Source organism: Filicampus tigris, chromosome 9 (genome assembly GCF_054856515.1).
Source record: "Filicampus tigris isolate MCC_2025a chromosome 9, RoL_Ftig_1.0, whole genome shotgun sequence".
In the NCBI taxonomy this organism is placed as follows: domain Eukaryota; kingdom Metazoa; phylum Chordata; class Actinopteri; order Syngnathiformes; family Syngnathidae; genus Filicampus; species Filicampus tigris.
The window spans coordinates 8303727-8325838 of record NC_141225.1 but is presented as its reverse complement, the minus strand read 5'-3'; the positions used below and the strand labels follow the sequence as shown (position 1 = coordinate 8325838).

General features: G+C 41.1%; 3 protein-coding genes across 7 annotated transcripts; 2 read left to right on the top strand and 1 right to left on the bottom strand.

Annotated features, from left to right (window-relative positions):
• Nucleotides 1-2169: 2169 nt before the first annotated feature.
• h6pd (hexose-6-phosphate dehydrogenase (glucose 1-dehydrogenase)) lies at nucleotides 2170-14650 on the top strand. 3 transcript variants are annotated; one of them, XM_086039941.1, is made up of 6 exons: nucleotides 2170-2213; nucleotides 4268-4309; nucleotides 8138-8797; nucleotides 8878-8995; nucleotides 10115-10384; nucleotides 10468-14650. In XM_086039941.1, exons 2-6 carry the CDS (start codon nucleotides 4271-4273, stop codon nucleotides 11805-11807), a joined length of 2427 nt encoding a protein of 808 aa, XP_085896067.1. In that variant the 5' UTR covers nucleotides 2170-2213; nucleotides 4268-4270; the 3' UTR covers nucleotides 11808-14650. The 3 variants fall into 3 exon arrangements, with proteins under 3 accessions (XP_085896067.1, XP_085896068.1, XP_085896069.1); XM_086039942.1 differs by lacking the exons at nucleotides 2170-2213; nucleotides 4268-4309 and adding exons at nucleotides 7155-7366; nucleotides 7766-7882; XM_086039943.1 differs by lacking the exons at nucleotides 2170-2213; nucleotides 4268-4309 and adding an exon at nucleotides 7156-7366.
• On the bottom strand, nucleotides 14285-21611 carry LOC147141807 (uncharacterized). Of its 3 annotated transcripts, XR_015088066.1 has the most exons (7): nucleotides 18375-21611; nucleotides 18245-18307; nucleotides 18097-18176; nucleotides 16911-17041; nucleotides 16626-16692; nucleotides 15371-15545; nucleotides 14285-14934 (listed from the first exon to the last, which is right to left on the bottom strand). XR_015088066.1 is itself a non-coding variant. In XM_086039957.1 (6 exons), exons 1-6 carry the CDS (start codon nucleotides 18557-18559, stop codon nucleotides 15401-15403), a joined length of 681 nt encoding a protein of 226 aa, XP_085896083.1. In that variant the 5' UTR covers nucleotides 18560-21611; the 3' UTR covers nucleotides 14285-15400. The 3 variants fall into 3 exon arrangements, 2 of the variants coding, with proteins under 2 accessions (XP_085896083.1, XP_085896082.1); XM_086039957.1 differs by having other exon boundaries at nucleotides 14285-15548; nucleotides 16619-16692; XM_086039956.1 differs by having other exon boundaries at nucleotides 14285-15545.
• Nucleotides 17647-22078, top strand: rbp7b (retinol binding protein 7b, cellular). The gene is made up of 5 exons (XM_086039964.1): nucleotides 17647-17932; nucleotides 18990-19316; nucleotides 19573-19751; nucleotides 20550-20651; nucleotides 21854-22078. The coding sequence occupies exons 2-5, from the start codon at nucleotides 19235-19237 to the stop codon at nucleotides 21905-21907; spliced, it is 417 nt and encodes a 138-aa protein (XP_085896090.1). The 5' UTR covers nucleotides 17647-17932; nucleotides 18990-19234; the 3' UTR covers nucleotides 21908-22078.
• The last annotated feature ends 34 nt before the right edge of the window (nucleotides 22079-22112 follow it).

Genomic DNA, 22112 nt, shown 5'->3' with positions numbered 1-22112 from the left:
AATATGTTGATAATAATTTGTAAATTGTATGAAACAACAAAATGCTCCAGCTGTCCTGCTAGATAAATATAAAATATTTCTTCTTTGACTGGAAAAACAAGCGGACATAAAACTGAAAATGGTAATGTATGTAATGACATGTAAAGCTTTAAGCTGCTTGACAGACATGCTTTGGAATGGGAGCTGCTCAATAAAGGGAAGGTCCTGCATTGACAACTGGTCAGCAGTCAAAGGGAGGACCCGGGTCAGCAGTGTGGTCCACAACAATTGGATCATTATTTGGCCAAAAGGGACACCTGTTTTGTTTGTGGTGGGCCGTCATTTGGGAGGGTGATGTCGCCACACAGCTGAACAATGTGTGGAGCCACTTTCTTACACCTAGGCTAAAATTAATTAGTTACATTTTTCAGATTCCAGATTCGTTTTTCAGTGCTGGCATTTCATTTATGGTTTACAGTAATCCCCTCTCCATTGAGGGGGTTACATTCCAGACCACTCCTGCAAAAAGTGAAATCTGTGATAAGGAAATACCATATTTAAATACACTCTAGGCATGTTTGATATACGGCAGTTAGTATTTTTTTCAGGTCTTTTAACACACTTTTAAAATAATAATGATTTGAAAATAACACATTGAAACACATAATAAATTGAGAGAGAAAGCAAGACCAATGGATAACCCCCCAAAAAATTACAGAGTAACAGTGCACCGAGCCTTCTTTGTGTTTACACTAAATAAATCCCGTTTTTTACCCCAAATTGACAAATTTATCTTATCATCTCACAATGTACTGTACGTCACTAATCATGTCCAAAGATGCATTACACACATTGTATTATAAAATGAACCTACAGCTGCCACTTTCTGTGGGCCTGACTAGCAGGATTGAAGTGAAATGTCCTTCAATAAGACTGGGGAACAATTTGGGGGGAAAAAATCCTGTTGGGTTAGATTTTTATGCTGATTAAAACTAAAATTTCCATGCTGATCTCAGCCATAGCAAGACTTGCCATCTTATTACGATTGGACTCATTTACAGCTACGTGGCAACTTGTTTGTGCAGTCAAAATTGAGACGGTGAGAGAAGTGTGCAGCTCCCAATAGGCCAGTTCAATCAATATCTGCAAACAGAAAGATAGCATCGTGGGAATTAAGACGATTCGTGCTGGCTTTTCTCTTAACCTTGTAACCATGTTGTAAATTCTTTTTCATGCTGTTTTTTTCTAGTTTTCAAAGCTTGAAAGTATTTCATCAATTCAACTATTTGCATTGATACGAGCTCTTTCATTAATTAATTCATTCATTCATTCATTCATTCATTCATTCATTCATTTATTCATTCTGTCTGTCTGTCTTTTTTTCTTTCTTTCTGTTTGTCTGTCTGTCTTTTTTTTCTTTCTTTCTTTCTGTTTGTCTTTCTTTCTTTCTTTCTGTCTGTCTTTTTTTCTTTCTGTCTGTCTTTTTTTCTTTCTTTCTTTCTTTCTTTCTTTCTTTCTTTCTTTCTTTCTTTCTTTCTTTCTTTCTTTCTTTCTTTCTTTCTTTCTTTCTACGAGGATCTCAACCCTTGAGAAAACTGACATCAGTTTTGGATACTGCACCCAAAAATGACCGAAAAACAGCTGTTAGAATTTAACTCGACAAAAAATTGTGTTTCCCAGTTCAATCTAATCGCCAGCAAAAACTAGACTGAGATGAAATACTGTACTTCCTGATTTCAATATTATTTAGTCAAATTTACGGCGTTAAATTAAATAGGGTGCCGCAATCTAGTGGTGGATAGTGGCATTACACACAAAGTAAACAATAAGACTGTTATGAATTGTAAAAAATAAATAAATAAAAAGGGACGTAGAGGGACCTTGAACCAGTAACCCGTGATGGTGATGGAGAGGAGAAGTACCCCTCACAGCGTTCAGCTGCCCCCTAAGAGACGGTCTGACACACCAGGGGTGATTGATGCAAGCATCGACAGTGGCACTTCCCTTACAGTACTAGATGTTTAAAAGAACAATGCAACATTTCAAGTGTTTTTTTAAACAACCATAAACTGTGCCGTCATCCAAAATAATGTTAAAATGAATAAGCGGGGAAATGGTTAGACTGTAGGACTCGAGCTGAATGTAGGACGGCATGCATCAGAGGCATGGTGTCACGTGACCAGAGTAGGAAGTGTACGACTGGTGCACAAACGTTGACACAAAATGGGTTTCTGGTACGTTTAAGTATTTTTTTTAATCATTTTGTTAGTCATTTATGTGTGTTGTATAGTCGCCGTTAGACATTTGGTCTGTCCACCCCCCATAAATGTATTACGTCAACGCGGAAGTGGAGTTTCACAGGTAGCAGGTGGAATCAAACGATGTCCAACTTTTATGCAACTTTATCTAACTGTATGTAGATAAGTCACGGCTTTTTAACATAATTTTAGTCTTGTCATACTTTGCTTGTGGTAAATTTTGTGAAGTCGTGTACAAAGGCTCCAATATAGCTTGAAGGAAAAAAGGAGCATAGTTATAAGTGCAGCACGTTCACTGCAGGATAAAAAGAGAAGCAGATTATCAGGAATATGCAGCAGTGTGCGTGTTATGTTCCACATCTGGTTCGTGCTCGGTAAACTTTATTAGGTATAGAGTGACCTCGATAAGTGTCTTGCATGAAACTGTCTTAATGTTGACAGGCTATAGCCTAAAATGGGGAACATGCATAACGATTTTTAAGAAATCATTAGTGTGTGCCCACTGCTCTTACAGTGATTGATTGGTAGACTCGAAATGATCAAAACAGCAGAGCTGAGCATTCCGCTTATGTGACGGACCTTTCCGTGCATCTGCCTATGACGGGTGCCCATGTTGTAGGCGATAAACGATAGACGGGACCCTTAAAAATTAACAGATTAAGTACAATCGAAAGCCCAGTGAGTGGAAGTTGGTCGGAATTTGTAGACGGAAACATAAACAGAAGCCTGTTTAAAATGATGAAATGACTATTTGTTCCGGCCGGACAAAAGACGGATAAACTGACGGAAGGGTACCCCGACTGCAGGTGGAAGACGATAAATGGACCCAGAAATGTTACTAAAATGCCCAGCTCTGCAAAACAGTACACTTCACACATAAGAATGTCAACAGAAACAATCTCAGGTCTCCTCACCCAAACCAGATTTCTGACACAAATCACTCTTAACACACGCCTCACGACAAGATAATTGCTCAGGATTATCTTTTAGAGACATCTTTTAGAGACATCTGACGATCGGAAGGCGGTAAAAAATGCTCATATTTGTCCTGATTACACTGGTCAACAGCAAATTTTAATCAGAGATGGTTAGGTAGAGAGGCAAATAGAAAATATTTTTTGTTTGCATTTTTTTAGTGCTCAAATTTGTGCACCACAACAAAAAACACATGATTTTTTGGTGTGTGCGCTCAGGAAAAAATAAATAAAATGCTTTTTTTTTCTGGCTTTGAATAAAATAAAATTTAAAAAAAACAGTGACATTGACCAGAGCTGGGCGTTTTACTTAAAATTGAGTGTCCATTATTCGTCATCTGTCTGCAGCGTGGGTACCCTTCCGTCATTCGCCTTTTTTTTTCTGTGCCATATACCATGCGGTCTAATCTGCAGGGATGGGCACCTTACCTTCTTGAGTAAAGATGTTAAATACATGCTAAACACATACTACTAATATGATAATTGTGTTTAAAGTGATTTTTCCTCCTCGCTATACTCAGAAAACTGACAATCGTAAATGTTGAACCTGTTCAGTATTTACTGTATAAGGTGTGTGGTGTGCTGCACACACTTGCTGATTTTTAAAACTTTATTTCCCCTTTATCAGGGTGGGTTGGGCTAGGTTGTACTCTCGCCCAAAGTCAGCTGGGATAGGTTTTAGCTCACTCGGGACCTAATGAGGATAAGTGTTCCATAAAAATGCAGAAAATTGAAGTATCAATGTTAAAAATGAACAAGTATACCCTGTTTTACACAGAATCCCAATATACTTACACTGTACCTCCGTTTATCGCAGGGGATATGCTACAGACAGACTCGCAATATAGAGAAAACAAAATGTCTAAAATTAGAGAGACCAAATCAAAAACTTTTTTTTAAAATATACTTTTAGTCTCCCAAACACTTTAAACACATTTAAAGGTATCAAAAGAGACTTACAGTAAAATTATTAAAACAGAAATTTTAAAACAGTGAAAAAATAATTCCTTAGTGTCTATGTCTAACTAACTAACTAACCTTTAACATCATTCTCAGGAAATGGAAAGAAGACTTGCTGGGCAGTTCGCCAAATTAAAGGTGAGAGTGCATGCCTTGAGTTTTTTTTTTTCCAAGTTTCAAGTCACTTCAAGTTGTAGTGTACTATAAAACTGACACATAAAACGAAATAGGATTAAACATTGTATAATTTAACCCTGAAATGTTCACCCAAACCATATAATTTAATTTAATGAAAATATGCTTGTTGATTAATGCTTAACATACTCTACATTGTGCAACAACACAAACAGAGCATGTGCAAATATACTCACAGGAATATGTTGCCTCTGCTCAGTGGGAATGACTATTACTGGAGGTTAGTAGGGGTACCTTCTCTTCCTCTTTTTCAAGAAGAAGTAAGAAGTCAAAATAAAAAGTAAAATACCCGGTACTTTATTTTGAAAGTTGTGCTTTTATTTTATGTGCACACACATGGACGTAGGACTTAAGCGAGGTAGCAAGTAGGAGCTCCAACTTGTGTCTGCGGTATTACCAACTAAATGACATTTTTCACATCATTCTAATGCCATCATATTGATGTATCGGCTCACTATTAGTTGCTCTATGATGGCAAAATCTCCCTTCATATGACAAGTGCGAGGGCTAGGCGGGCCTATACAATGCAGAGTGGCGGACGGTTTTATACGACGGAACGGCTGGCCTTGCCAGTGATCCATTGATACGGCATCACATGCCTCCGGAGAAGATAGAAATCTAGGGAGGTCCTGAATGAGCGCAGTGTCTTTGGATGGAAGTATGTTAATTTGCTTATTTATGTGTGCAAATGAACTCATTTGGAAAAATAAGCGGAATCCATTAGTACAAGCAACACTGTTTCAAAGGCACTACAGAGACCACTGTCTAAGACTGAGTTCTGTCCCTACAGCGGCGACATAACCCAAATTTGTGTCGCAAGTTCTGCATGAGCAGAACAGTTTGTCAGTGTGTCATTATCGTCCAATATTTGTAAAGCAACTCTTTCAACATAACTGGTGAATCAGAGTTTCAAATAAGTAGCTGTCGAGCTGGCCTTTTGCTGTTTAAGTCACCGCAAACTGCATATGATACACCGATGCATCCAATTATCCAGTCCTGTTTATTGTGTCCAATAAAATGCAAGATTAAGCTTGTCGTCTTTGCTGACAAAGGTGTAACGTTGCTTTTTGAGCAGTAATGCATGACCTTGTTGGTTATTTATCTTTCACTTCTAATACAGTATTAGTGTGCGTGTATGCTGGCGAGAATGTACAGTATGTATTTCATAAGTTTCACCAGTCCACATGAAATTCAGTAGACATCTGTCATGTGATGCGTGAAAAAGTCTGAAGGACCTGTACCCCAAATTGAACAGGAAGTTGGCCTTTTTGGTTTTGCATTATCATCGGATATAATTTTGGACAAATTCCAAGGCTCATACTTTGACCAAGTCCTACTAGGGAATTTGCCCAAAGGACTCCCGATTGGAAGGTGTTCTCGACAAATCGGTCATGCTTAATTGCCAAACTTTTTGGGGTACGCCATTGAATGTGGGTGGACCATAGCATTAACATTCGATCCTTATTTTTGAGGATTCGCTATGGAAAAAAAAAGAAACCGCTTCTTTGCTTTAAAAAAAAATATGCTTCTTTGCTGATCACAGTTAGGATGGGCGAGGCATTAAACACCAGTCAGGATATTTACAGAGACTGAAATGGGAATGAGTAGACGCGCACGTTTATTTGGATGAGGAAGGTGGCCCCCAGTTTTTTTACTTAAAACGCGCCGTCCAATTTGGAAGGTAACAGCCGAAATGGCACGTTCCAATGCGGCCACACTCGGCTGTGCAGTCAGCCTCGCTAGAAATTTTGTTCGCTGTTCGATGAGGGCTTTCGTCACTCTCACGCTTCTTCACTCGGGCAAAAGGTGGCGGGCTGCAAGCAAACAAGCAGGGACAGCGCACGCGACTGCATGCGAAGCGACATGAAGACACAGGCTCACCTTCACCTCCACACGCTGGGCGGACTGTAAGGAGCTAATGTTGTTGTGCTAACGCCTTTTGTTTTAACGGCCTGAAGCTAGTTGTTGCTATTAGTTGTCCCATTGTCCTACCTTTACCCGGGGAGGCAAGAGAGGCGCGTAAAGCTCCAATCTGCCTGCTGCTGCTGCAAGCCGCCGTCTCTCTCCCTCCTAGGACACAAGTTTAGCGTCGCTAAATGTCCGAAATATAACTAGTTGAGGTTCGTGTGCGCATTTATGCTCTTGTCCGCTTCGACCTGTGAAAGTGGAGGAGCAATCGCCACTGTATTTTTGATTTTGTGGAGGTGATCATGATGAGATCACGTTTTATGTCAATAAATCCAAGGGCTTTGAATAAAATAAAATTTTTAAAAAACTGCCTATACGTCACTGCCAAACTAGTTTGCTTTGTAGCTGTGCAGAACACTTTTATACTTTCACAGGTTGAAGTGGACAAGAGTAGTAATGTGCATTTGCATTTTGATTTTTTTTAGTTTGAGTTTTAGAGAACAGAACTGACAAAGCGAGCAACATTACCAAGCATGCCTTCCTCGCGTGACATAGACCGCTGAGACCAAAAACATAACATAAGCCACGCCCTTTTGGGGGCGGGGGAATTTGTCGTCAACCTAATCACAAAAAAAGACCTTAAATCACTACAGAGTCTTTTGAGGTGGGCATTTTAGTACTAATGTCATTTTTACATGCAAACCTATTATATATGTTCCAATGTTAAGCTAACCCAAGTGTCCCTTTAATAGTTAAAGATCAATGTTTTGTTTCATCTGTAACAAGGTTTCACGGTTTTTACTGTAATGTGGTCTTTCCCCATTTTGCCCAATACTTGACTTTATCTTCTCGGAAATCAGCAGGGTTGTTGAACTTTTCGAGCCTACTATGGACAGCGGTACTATTGTAGCAAGAGAAGCTTAGTGCCCCTGAGCAAAGTACAAAGTTCCCACCAGTACAAATCCCACTGGCTGGTGTCCTCGGATCACTATGCTCATGACAACGCAACACAAGTGGTAACTCTCAATTTGACTTTCACATCTTACAGCGGAGCATTTCAGACTTCTTTTTACCACAGCTTCAGAATTTTGGGTAGGTTCTATTTTATTATTTTTGATTTTATGTTCTATTTTAGGGGGAAAGTGTAAGTGTGCCCCTTTCATGTTTTTATTTACTTTTCAGTGTAGTGTTATGCTCTGAGCAAGTGACTTTGATATATGATATAGAGTTAAAGTTTTCTGTGGAGTCAGTCTTATTTATGTTGCCAAATCACATCAGCCGTTATCTCAAGGCACTTCACATAATAGAACGAGGCTAGGACCAGGAAAGCTTACTCTAAGAAAAAGCAGAGACTGTGTGTGTGGACAGTGGGGTACACCCTGGACTAGTCACATTCAATCGCATGCCACATATAGACCAAATAACCATTCACATTGACACTCATTTTGTCCTCAATGAACCGAACATATGTTTTTGGTATGTGGGTGGAAGCCGTATCCTCAGAGAAAATGGGGAGAACCTGCAAACTCCACATAGGAAAGCCTGGTACCCCAAACCTCAGAACTGTGACGCATGCGTGAGCACAAAGCCACTATCAACATCTTCACGGTAAAAAAACAAAAAAACAAAACTAAACTGCTTTTTCATTGACTATTGGATTCCTATTTGATGATGTCTACTTTTGGGCCACCGCCAGACATCATGAAAACTGCTATTATCTAACCAGAATTGCACTACTGTAGGCGGTTTAAACTGCATTTGTGATATTATATTATATTATACCATGCAAGAACTGTACAACTTCTGACTTGTGTGTCTTAATGAGGATGTAAAATACATGTACGTTTGTTTGATTCCATCCAGGGTGTGGACACTTTAACACCCAGCATGTATGCGACTACGCTTCTGCTTCTGCTCGCTCTGTGTGCCAGCGGAGGACATGGTGAAGAGAAACAAAGTCGCGGCCACGTTTCCGTAGTGGTAGTTGGTGGCACAGGGGACTTGGCGAAGAAGTACCTCTGGCAGGGCTTCTTCCAGCTGTACTTGAAGCAGGTCAGCAGCAGTAACACTTTCTCCTTCTACGGCGGTGGACTGTCGCCCGCGGACAAGGCCACGGCAATATTCTTTGGTATCCTGAAGGCAGTGTCGTGCCCGAAGGGTGTCTCGGATGAGCGCTGCGCCGTGCTCAAGGAGCAGTTCTTGCGGCTAGCGCAGTATCGGCAACTCAAGAGCCTTGATGATTACCGGGATTTGGCCCAGCAAATTGAGTGGCAGGTTCAGGAGGAAGGGCTAACTGAAGCTGGACGACTATTCTACCTCTCTGTGCCGGCATTTGCATACGCAGATATCGCAGATAAAATCAATACCAGCTGCAGGCCCGTTGGCGGGGCGGCATGGCTCCGAGTGGTTCTGGAAAAACCTTTCGGACACGACCTGAGGAGTGCTCAGGTGCTTGCGGCTCAGCTCGGGAAGGCCTTGCGCGATGAAGAAATGTACAGAATTGACCACTACTTGGGGAAGCAGGTGAGGACAACCGTGTAAATAATCATTTTCAAGTTTTTTGCATTTGATTGGCTGCTTTTTCTGCTTTTGTTGGACATTAGGTGGTCTCAAAGATCCTTCCGTTCAGAGTAGAAAACAAGAAGTTCCTGGATCCCATCTGGAACAAGCACCATATTGAGAGAATAGAGATTGTACTGAAAGAGACTCTGGATGTACAAGGTAATCCAACGTTGCACCATTGTCAGGCTTGCAGTGGTGGTGTGAATGTCTACGTCACTGTCAAGAGTTCTGGGTTTGAATTTCCATTGGGACATCTCTTTGTAGTTTGGAGAGCTGGGCACTTGATCCTTTTTTGCCGGTCCGGCCGCGACCCTCCACCCCACACACACACACGTGACATAACACCCATGCCGCTGCCAAACTAGTTTGCTTTGCAGCAGCAAAGGAGCTGCGTGCTGCATGCCCTCCTCCTCTCCGTGTGGGAAACAGCATGTCATTGCGACATGTGACATAATGGACCGATCAGAGCAGCAACAATTCCTGATGGGTGCGTGGCATGTGTTGCAGACCTGTCGCCAACAGCACAATGCGTCGGTCATGTGAATAAATGCGGCAGTTGTCGCTTTCGCCGTTGCGGGAGTAGAAAGAAGCCTAAAAAGAAGCCTTTCACCGAGTAGGCTGAGATGAAATTTGGCCATCTCGTAAGCACGTCACACGCATGAGGGCCGATTAATGGGCGGTACTAAAATCCACTTCCGGCCATGCTTAGTCCAGCCCTTTTTAAAAATTTGTCAATCCCCACCCCCCGCCCCAAAAATGGGCATCCGGCCGGGCCGGAGGGTCTGACCAGTGCGGCCCGGGGACGGACTGCCCGCTCTGGTAGTTTGCATGGTCTCCCCGTGCTTGTATGGCTTTTATCCAGGTACTCAAGCTTCCACCCACACCCTAAAGAAATGTTTCCCATAGGTGTGTACATGAGTATGATTATTTGTTTGCCGAAATGTGCCTTGCAATTTAAGCCTCTTAGTCCACCGTGGACAGGTCGCCAGTGAATAACATGGAACATCCATTTTCTGTTCTCATTAGTGTCGAGGGTGAGCTGGAGCCATCCCAGCTGACTTTTGATGAGAGAAGTGCATTACACCTGGAATGTAGTCATATCTAGTTTATTTATATAGCCCTTAATCACAAAGGAGGCTCAAAGGGCTTCACAAGTCCACATTTGACAAATATTGACAACATCCCCTGATCTAAATCATCGGGGAGAACATGTAAACTCCACACACTTTAGATCCTTCACTATATTCTACATGTGCCCTTGTCATTGTTTCATCATAGGTCGTATTCCCTTCTACGACCAGTACGGTGTGATCCGAGATGTAATCCAGAACCACCTGACGGAGGTCTTGGCACTCCTGACCATGCGACTTCCTGCCAATCTCAGTGACAGCGAGGAACTTCTCCAAAACAAGCTGCGGCTCTTCAGTTCTTTGCTGCCCTTGGGCAAGAATCAGGCGGTGGTCGGCCAGTACCAAACATACCAAGCCGAGGTTCAGCAGGAGCTCAACAAGACCAAAGACCACATCAGCATCACACCAACATTTGCAGGTCAGAATTGGTGATGTTTTGATGAAAAATACCCAAATGTTTTTCTTTTGGTTGACTTTCTCAGTTCACTTTTTGTGTTCCAGCTGTGCTGGCGCACATGGACGCGGCCCAGTATGACGGGGTCCCCATCCTTCTGATCTCGGGGAAGATGTTGGATGAACGAGTGGGATACGCACGGGTTCTCTTCAAGAACGACATGTTCTGTCTTCAGCGCAGCTTTCTATGCAAGCCCAAAGATATTATCTTCTACTTTGGACATGGTAGCCTTCAATACCCAGCCATTCTTGTTTCAAAGAACCTCTTTAAGCCTTCTGTGATGGAAGGCGAGTGGAAGGAAGTGATGAATCACACAAATGTTAACGTCCTAGGGTCGTCTTTGTCAGACTACTATGTCCAAACTCCAAAAGTCCAGCAGGAAGCTTATGCAGGATTAATTTCTGACATTTTTGCTGGACACAAAAATAGTTTTATCAGTACCGAGAATCTCCTTGCATCTTGGGACCTGTGGACCCCGTTACTTGAGAGCTTAGCCGGCTCGTTTCCCCGTGTCTACCCTGGAGGGGCAGGCAACGGCGACCTGCTGGACGTCCATCTGAAAGGGAAGGAGATTGCTTACAAGAGCGATGTGGTCATTTTCGGGCCGGACCAGTTAGGAGATCATTCTGCAAGGAGTTTCCTAGTCATGCAAGGCAAGTACCGCAGCTCCGACATGGTGTCCGCCTGGGCCGAGGAGCTGGTGGAGCGACTGGCTGCCGACATCCAGGAAGCGGCGGAGGCGGCCGTGCTTCGGGGCGGTGTTTTCCACCTGGCCCTCTCTGGCGGGTCGACACCCATCGCGCTCTTCCACAGGCTGGCCCTGCACCACTTCTCTTTCCCCTGGAGCGACACGCATATCTGGATGGTGGACGAGCGCTGCGTGCCACTAACTGACCCGGAATCCAACTTCCACAACATCCACCAGCATCTTCTGCAGCACGTGCGCATCCCCTATTACAACATCCATCCGATGCCGGTGCAGTTCAGGCAGCGTCTGTGCGTGGAGGAGGACGCCGCAGCGTTGCTGTATCAGGAAGATATCAGCAGATTAGTCAACGGCTCCAGGTTCCACTTTGTGCTCTTGGGAGTCGGCCATGACGGACACACGGCCTCCGTCTTCCCTGGCGCCAAAGTGGCCAACAGCGACAATGGCCTGGTGGTCTTCACCGAGAGCCCCATCAAGCCGCACCAGCGCATGAGCCTCACGCTCAGTGCTATCAACCGAGCCCACAAGGTGGCGTTGCTGGTGATGGGTAAGGGCAAACACGAGCTTGTCACCCAACTGAGCCGTGTCAAGGATGAGCCAAACAAATGGCCCGTCACTGGAGTGAAACCCACGAATGGCACACTCGCCTGGTACATGGACTACGACGCACTTTTAGGTTAGGGATCTACAATAAACCCTACATGTCAATACAGTACGTTCTTTAAGCCTATCTACATTTCAGGTACTGTTAACCCCTCTCTATTCACAAAGGTTAGGGACCAATACCAGTGAATAGCAAAAATGTGCTAATAGTAGACACTCCCCCTAGTTTGTGATATATCTATGGTTTAATGTACTGTACATTATTATCGGTCTTTATAAACACTTTTTTGGGGGGTGGTAGGTCATCAATAACTCGCTTTTTTGCGCTGTTCGTGTTCAGGCTCAAGCCCACCAGGAGTGCCCAAGTCCGGTCCTCCAGAGCCCCTATCATGCCTGTTTTAGATGTCTCCCTCCTCCAACACACCCGATTCAAATGATCAGCTCATCAGCATATTCAGTATGTGTGTATACTAGGGCTGCTCGATTATGAAAAAAATATTAATCACGATTATTCTGGTAATAATTGAAATCACAATTATTCAAACGATTATTTATTTTTTGCTACGAAACAAGAACAGGTTTAAACATGTAAAAAATATTAAGACAAAATTCTTTGAAACGCTATAATAATTTAAGTTCGTTTTGGACCCAAACAACCTTTATTATTATTATTATTTTTTTTAATTCAAGTGCAAATGTATAAATTAAAGTATGGTTTTCTTCCGTATAAACAAACGAGTTAACTTGCTATGCACTTATAAATTGTCAAAGTAGTAAACTGCTTGGAGTAAAATGCCAATTTTGACATACTAACAGACATGCTATTCATCTATACATTTAGACCTTTGTCTGGAGCCTTTTTTGTTTTGTTTTTAAAGTCATATTTACACATAGTAAACAAAGTAATTTGCTTCTGATAAATTATACATTTAATATGCTGATTGGGTCAAACTAATTTACTTGTTGACTGTTATATACTAGTACGTAATCTATACAACACTTCTAAATTACTGTAGGCCATATATAAACTGTATTACAATATAATGACCAATAATATGTTTGCAAATTGCATTTGAAGCAATTTGAAACAAAAATTACCACAAAAAATTTGACTTCATATTATAGACTACACAAGAAATTTAACTTAAGTCACAGTAATAATGTAAATTTAAATTATTGTGCTAGTAAAAGTAGTATATGTTTGCTTATATGTTATTTAAAATAAATCCCTCGTGCCGATTGCGGACGACGCCAAATCTAACTGTGTTTTCTTGCTTTGGTGTATCATAACATCATTGTAAACAAACGATGGTTGAATAGATTTGTTGTGTTGCCGGTGGATGCAGAGACAACATGCACTTTATACGTCTTGGCTCGCCGTCTTCCACGGCAAACCCAAAATGTAACCAAATAAGCGATTTCGACTTGCCTTGCTTGTTTACAAGTGATTCCTGTGGCAGGTCTTGTGCCATTTTTAGGTCTGTTTCTCTGTTAAAACGTTGAGTAGGAGAGTTTGCAGCGTGACTTGCGGGGTGCGGCCTGGCTGGCTGGTTGGCTAGCTAGCTAGCTTGGAGAGGGCAGCGCGGCGGAGTAACTAGTGTGCGCATGTCTCAAAACAACTCAAAATTAGTATTAATAATAGTTTTTTTACGATTATGCCAATTTTGTAATCGTGGAGTGTAATAATAGAAATTGTAATTGAATTTCAATTAATTGCACAGCCCTAGTGTATGCATATATGCATATATATATATATATATATATATACACATAAATAAATATAGGAACACATATGAAGGTGGCCAAAAACTTTGACTTAATAAGACATGATACACGTTTTTGAGACCCATAACATACAATCGGACACTTATAATTTATTTTCCCAAGCCACGCAGAGCTGCAACAGAAGGATGAAAGAGCTGCGGGGTGCCGACCCCTGCCTTAAATATAACACAAACTATGATCCCATTTTTAATTTATAATATCTATTCCTTCCAAGATAATCTGTTTACAGATCATTTAATTTTAATTATTTAATTTAATTTTCCATGTACAGTCCATTCCAAGTGACATGTGTCCGATCACATGAAACCACCACTTGCCCACATTTATTTTTATCCACATTTGGAAGCGGCCTGAGTCTAATCTGAAGACATTTCATTCTGTGCATTATTTTCTCTTTCTCCTGCTGGGATGCATATCTCAATTGTGAAACTTGAGAGAACAAATTGGAATTTGTGTGACTTGAACCAAACCGTGGAAATCCAGACACAACTGATTCGCTTCCCTCTGGCCTACAGTTGAGAATGCGCCTCTTTGTGTGACTGCTCTGGACTGAGAAAGGTGAAATGACAATCCTGCACATCTCTACAGTCAATCAAAGACTATGTGAACACAGTTCCTAAACATCCGGTGCCTTTTCTGCATTATTTATTATATCCACTGTGGTAATAATATCAGATCTCAGGTAAAGACAGAACAGAAAAACAATTCCAACTAAAAGCAATAATAGATTTAAGCATGTGCTGGGAAAAAAGGTATGTTCAACTTTTTGGAGCTTTTTTTGTATAGTGACTTGAACCTGTATTTGCAGTTCCTCTTTACATAAGTCAAAAGAATGTGTTACTGAGCCTTATTGTGATCCATTGTTGGAACACTTCCCCAAAGTGGAAAGTTGTGTGCCATTACAATTGCATTAATAGTATGAATTCCTCCTCATTTCTGTTGCTTGGTGATGATTTTTTTTTTTTTTTTTCAAACAGCCACTGGCCTATATCACCTGTATTTTTTTTTGGGATCAAATGTGTTACATTTTCAACAGCTTCTTCTAGGGCTGTTCGATTTTGCCTATTAAGAAAGTTTTCTCTCAAACACGATTTTACGATTAAGATTTCTTTGTAAATTAAAAAATGAAAAATGAAGTATTTTGAATGTCTTTTATTGAAACTTCATTTTCTTTCTTTGAACTCAAAATGCCAGTCAATTTAAGTTCAATGAAGGGGATCGGCTGGCTAAAACGCAGCTTCCTACCAGCCCGACCAGAGCAGGGATGGTTCAGAATGGTTCGGTTCTATTCCAGGCAATTTCCAAGTTTCAATGCTGGGCTCCTGGCTCACCATCGACCTGGCCAATTCCGTCAGTTGAGGATACGCTTCACTTCACTTCCTCACTCACTCAACAGTTGGCTCAGATAGTCGGTCGGCTCCTGCAGCAAACAATCCCCCATATGTGTCACTTTCTCCTCGGCCAGTGGACAATCGCTTCCGCATTTCAGCAATTGGATTGAACGCGCTACTCACGTGACCGCATGACAGACACGGAAGTAACCACCGGAAAAGAGAGATCTTAATACGAAGAGAAGAGTAACAGAAAGTACAAATACGAAGAGAATGTACAAACAGAACACAAGTACAAATGGGCTACACTTAGATACACCAAAAATAACAAAATCAAAGGTGCCGATTTGAACGTTTTTAACATCGTTTTATCCAGAAAATTCGGTTACGGTTCAAAATCGCTTAATCGAGCAGCCCTAGCTTCCTCTGGCTGGTTACAAAGTGAAACAAACATCAAGCATCTGCAAAAGGAACCACCTGCTTTGTATGAAGCTAAGCATTAAAACGTGAGCCGGATTAACTCACTTTCTCTTCTTTCATTCCCATGGTTTTGAGTTACCGGCTCGCCGGCGGCATGGAAACCGCATGAATTGTTAATATGAGCACTATCCGATGTCCATGTGAGACAGCTGGACTGGTTTTATTGCTCATTGTTGCTGCCTTTTTGTCAGCCACAGTCCGCCTTTGACTGCCAACACACCTAAAAAACAAGTAGGTGTTATAAAAGAACAGAAATGCTTCCCCAGGGTAAATGCATGCACATTTTTAACACCTGAACCACATTTTTCAAATGTGAGCGACATCACCATCTTATCGTGTGTGGTCTACTGACCAACACGGCACAACACACACACAACGATATCTTCACATAGGGTTAACATTTATGGTTCTCTGCCCCAAAGGTTTTGCATGCAAATAAAATAACACGCCCCTTTAAAGCGGAAGGCAACGCAAACATATTTTTTTCAAGAATATGTTTCATGCAAGACCACTCGTTGAAACAGGGCATTCTGATAAATATTGCGTTTGTGGAATAAGTGTTAATCCACTCGTTTTTAGCCATCTCCGGGGGCGGCCATTTTGTCTTCTGTCGACTGAAAATGACATCACAACTGCTCACAACGACCAATCACGGCTCAGATTCAGAGAACAGGTCAGCTGTGATTGGTCGTTGTAAGCAGTTGTGATGTCATTTTCAGTCGACAGAAGACAAAATGGCCACCCCCAGAGATGGCTAAAAACAAGTGCATTTTGCTACTTAACTTATATTCCACAAACGCAAAATTCATCAGAATGCTGTGTTTCAACTAGTGGGCCTGCTGGGAACATATTCTTGAAAAAAATATGCTTGGGTCGACTTCTGCTTTAACAGGATGTGACAATCGGGCCTTTGCTGATTTTGATTGTAAAAGAAGAAATATGGTATATTTACAGCTGACGTGTGTATGTAAGTATACATGTGTGTACCGTGATTATTGGGCTATTGTTCTACTTCTCGTCACAGTGACGGAGTCTGTGGCTTGGTCGCACTTGATGTTGACCACACACAATTACCTTAGGAAATGTTTAACGTTCACAATTGTCAGTCGCAATTGTTTTCCTAGATCGGGTAGGGTGAAAAACACTCTTAACGCACCCCACATCAAAGGATAATCGCTCAGGATAATCTTTCAGGGACACCCGATAGTTGGGCCTTTTGTGACTTTGATCACAAGAAAGCTCAATTTAGACCCGATTATTGGTATGTGTGTGTAAATGTAAATGCCACTGAGCTTTTTACCTGTGCTCAAAATGGATGCCACTGTAATGAAAAGAGACATGTTGTACAGCTCAGGTGTGGTTGTGGCCTGCAGAATTACAAAGAGAAATGTTAGTACAGTTAATGATTGTTTATCAATTTGTGCCTTGTGATTGTCCGGCAATCAGTCGAGGTCGTGTCCCATTTCTTTTGCACAAATTCATCTGGGATAGTCTCCATCTTCCCCCACGACCCTAATGAAGTCAGGCGGTGTAGAATATGGATGGATGAATGCTCCACACATCCAGCTTGAGTTAAGTCTCTTACGCATGCAGCCGCAGAGAGCGTCAAGATGGCGGAGCACACCCCGTGCCCAAACGACAGCAGTCCAAATGCATGACAGGACGCCCACAAGCCCTGAGGGACTATCTCTATGAGCGTAAAGACCACTGCAAAACCTGCGGAGAGAGTTGGGAGTGCTTTCAAGTATACTGTCTCTCTCACAAATGAGGAAAACTGTTTTAGAAAATGGAGGAATTTTAACATGCAGATGTACTGTGTAAGGGCTAATGAAAGGCATGAAAGTAATCAGAGAAGTTTCTCAATATCAAGAATGCAAGTTAACCTTTTCACGTTTTTTGTAAGCCCGGTCTCAAAGAATCTATTCCTCAGAATGCTAACATTTGAACCGCTGACGTGACTAGATTTCAATAAACTTGTGTCACCCGTGAGTGGTTAGCTTCATTGCTACAAAAGTTATAAAGGCTTCACTTTGTATTACCTGTTTTAATAGCAGCATGAAATTCTTCTTGGGATTTTCCCAGCCTATTCTTCACAAGTCACCAACCAGTGCGTCCTTGATTTAAGCTAGCAGGCAAAAACATCATCCGGGTATTTTGTGCGTCCTTGGTTTATGCATACCGGTACTTTGATTTGGACCAAGACTTGGGCCGCGACTGACGACGATTCACGAGATCACAAGGACGTAGGAACGGACAAGAATGCGAATTGAGAAACAGCTTTTAATTCCCAGAATACGTAAACCACCCCACTAGATGAGAGTCTTCCTCAGCAAACCATTTCTCCTTTGCCCTTGTTAGCTTCCGTTGTCAGGCTTAAGTCAGCAGTATCAGCTCCAAACCGTGGTAAGGGGCCAACTGACTGCCGTCAGCGCGGTGGACAAAGACAACGAGGCATCAAGTCGCTTAGCAATCGGGGTTCTGTTTATTTCCTGATCCCCTCTCCTTCTTACTCTCGCTCACACCAACCCTTCTCTTCCGGGTTTTCTCCCGCCACTCCAGTACACGTCACATAGCGGTCTCAGGCTATGCCTGTAACACCCTCAAACGGTGAGTAGTTTTACTTTATTCTAGCATTATCACACAATGAATCACTTCTCTTGCACACGAATGTCGCCTGTTGATCAAATGTGACAGGTATCGTTAATACCGGTAACTTTGAAGGTCGTTCGGGTTGGACTTTAGAAGGTCTTCTATACAGTAATGCGGTTTACCTGAGGCTACGAGAGACAGGCCGATGGAAGCGGTCAGGTTATGCAGTAATGGCTGCTTGCAGTATCTTGCCGACGTGGGCCTTTTAAATCAAACAGACACCGTTTTAATATCAAATCTTTGGCAAAAGGCTTTCAATTGTTGAGCTACCTTGCTATGACGTACAGCTGAGGGACCACCACCAGGGCCGTGAACACCGCGTTGACAATTTGGCTGCCGAAAGAAATACATTTAAAAACCGACAAATTGATTTCTTTTTTTGGGGCAAAATTGCACGTACAACTTGAGCCTCTGATTCCTGGGTATCCATCTGCTACTGCGGTGCGCTACCAGGATCAGCAAGTAGAGAAACATCGCATCAGACGCAGGCTTAACACCAGTTGCCAATAATGTGAACGCAGGGAGGATTGTGTTGCACTCACTCAGCAACACAATCCTTCCGACGCTAGCTTCACTTGGCAACATGGAATTTGGGAGGTGTGTCTATCATGAGTAGACCTGCAAAAAGTCTCAAGAAGCCATACCTGAAAGCACACTGGAAGTCGTCCATTTTGATATGAAGCAGGCCATTTTTGTCTCAATTTGACAAAGTGGTCCTCAAAAGACAAACCTGTCCTTGAGATTATGTCCATTTGCTGCCAAATTTCGACCACACATAGAACAAAGGCGTGTGATGCTAAATTACAAACAATAGGATTTTTTTTAATGGTGTGTGGGTGGAGCACGGAAGCGAAGGTTGATGGCTGACCATATAACATGAACCTCTTAGAACTCCACTCCATATTTCAGCCCTTTAAATGTGAACAGAGAGGAGGATTGTATTGCACATAACATCACAAAGATGGTCCCTGCAGCTCATGTTCTGCTTTTCTGCTTGGTGGATTTTATTTTATAGATAGGGCCTGTATCTTTGCTCTTGGCTGACCCTTAGCCACTCATAGCGGTGCACTGTAAAGACCACTTCTTCCGCAAGGACAATCCCCACAACAGGAAGAGCTGTGTTGGCTAATATGTGTAAAAGGTCCCGTTCCACCCCTGCGGTGCTACCACCTCTGGCCTATATTGACACACAATGAAACATACAGTACCACTCCGGAGCTGTTAAAAAATCCACACACTTCTGATTGTGGAGCCACAAGAATGTCCGAGATGGCGGTCAACTACACCGGGACATGGGACATGGTCAGCAACGTCAACTTTGAGGGATACATGATTGCACTTGGTAAGTGTTTGGAAACGCTGCTTAACCTGTTCAATTGCTGTTGTTACAAGTTTGTATTTTCCAATTTTCACCTATATGAATCTGAGTGCGTGATTGCACTAGACATTGACTATATAGTGACTAATGGTGTTGCAATATGTTCTGTTTTGATTTCTTATTTATTTTTGGGATAATTAAACAGCAGCTCACATTTACCTTTATGAAATAGTTTTCTCTGATTCCAATGATATGAACCACATCCTCTGGTTTCCCGCAGGCATAGATTTCGCAACCCGCAAAGTGGCGGCCTTGCTGAAGCCTCAGAAAGTGATCAAGCAGGACGGCAATCATTTCACCATCAGAACCCTCACAACCTTCAGGAACTATGAAATTGCGTTTAAGGTCGGAGAGGAGTACAAAGAGGAGACTAAGGGAATGGATAATCGCATATGTAAGGTAGAATAAAGTATATTGCGTTGTTAACCATTTGAAAATTCAGGGCCTGCGGCCAGATTCACATAGCAACATACAGTATTTGGTAGGCATGTCCATCATGAGTAAACACACAAAAAAGTCTCAAAAAGCCATTTCCTGAGACATAGGAAGTCTCCCATTTTGGTTTGATAATGAATTTCGGAAATGTCCAAGCGTCGTTCAAACTTGCCCTCGAGATTTTGTCCCAATGCTATCACATTTGAACCATGCATACTAGACAGTTAGGTGACACTAAATTGCAAAGAATTTGAGCTTTTCTTATCGCATGTTGGAGGAGGCTGGAAGAAAAATTTGGTGACTTGCGAAAAAACACAAGACTCTATTAACTCTCCTCCGCAATTCAGCCCCTGAAGAAAGTTTCATTTAAAAAAGTGGAATTAGGTAGGCATGTCTATCACAAGTTGACGCACAAAAATGTCTCAAGAAACCATGCTTGAAAAGACACTGGAAGTCAAGAGTTTTGGTTTGAAGTGGCCATTTTGATGGGTCCATCAAATAGAAACTTGTCCTAAAGATTTTGTCCAATTTGAAGCACATATTATAGACAACATTTTCCTCTTAGTGCGTGGGCAGAGCATGGCAGCAAAGTTTGATGAGTCGTCACGCGACATCAAACTTGAATAGCTCACCTTCACAAAGTCAGAAGTTATTTTATTGCATGTATCACATAAACATGACACATGGATAAGGGTTAACATGACATTCATTATAATGTGTGGGTGCTGATTTCACGTGATCCCAATTTGTTTCCTTTTTTAGAGTGTGGTCAACTGGGAAAATGACAAGCTTGTGTGTGTTCAGCGAGGGGAAAAAGGAAACAGAGGCTGGACTCACTGGATTGAGGGAAATGAACTATACTTGGTATGATTTCAAAATAATAAAAATAACATCTTGTCACTCTTTACTGTGCAGAACACCCCGTAAATAGTTTGCTTGCTCTGTTGTGCAAGCGTATAAAGACAAAAAAAACCCAAAAAAACACTACACTACGAGGTTCAAGTCGTAATTTTACGATAGAAAAGTCACATATTTTAGAGTTACAGTTATTTATTGTTTTATAATTCATTTTTCTCAAATGTCTGGCTATTTTTGTAAAATTACAACTTTTCTTAAGAAAGAATATTAGCCTTTTTTCCCCTTGAAAATTTGACATTGGTGTAAAATCATGAGTAATCATGAAAATTGACTTTTTTCTTGAAAACATCCTATTGTATTCTTGTAAGATTACTTTAATCTGGAATTTTTTTTCTCAGTAATTGACTTAATTTTTTTTTTATAATACAACTGTTCTTGTAATATTATAAATATTATGTGATCAAAATGTACGAGTTGATTGTGATAGTCCATAAAATGTTTTTCGTAAAAATACATGACTATTCTTGAAGAATTACCTTTCTCGCTTGAAAAATTAACAACTCAATTTTTATTAAATTATTAATTGAATCTTGAAAATATATAACTTTTTTTCCTGTAAATATACAAAATATACACTTTCATTCTCATATTATTGCAAAAACAGATATCGTCGCTGTCCTGTGAAAAACACGTATGTCCATTTTTTAAATTTCATGATTATGGGGTTTCTGTGTATTAAAGTGAACATTTTTTAAAATTACAAACATGGACATACGTGTTTTTCACAGGACAGCGAAAATATACTACATTCGATCTTGAAAAGAACTTTTTTTTAACATTTGGAAAATATACTTTATTCCCATATTAATATGGAAATATGTACAACCTTTTTATATAAATTACATTATTCCTATAAAATAACTTTAATCTCAAAAACATGTAATTTTTGTCAAAAAATCGCTTTATTCCAAAGGAACTACAACGTTTTCTCTTGAAAAATTACCAGTTTTCTAAGAAAATTAATATTTTAATATCGAAAATATACATACATAATGTTTTGATCTAAAAGAAAGAAACATTTTTTATCTCAAAAACAACTCTCCTAAAACATTAATCTCTGGTCTTAATAACACTCCTTTGTACAAGCATGTATTGATTGAATATAGATTCAAATGTACAGCATATAATGTGGATTCAATCTTTTTCAGGAACTCACCTGTGAGGATCAAGTCTGCAAGCAAGTTTACAAAAGGACACTCTGACTGTTTTTCCCTGTATCCATTTAAAATGATGTACTAAAAATTAATAAAGGAGTTTTAAACCTAATACACATGTAACCAGGAAAATGAATATATTAAAGGGGCAATCGAAATTCTCTGGCCACTGTCTCGGCCACTGTCTACATCTCTGATGTAGTGGTAGAACTCCTACCACATGGTGGTGCTGTTCAAAATATTAAAAGTAAAG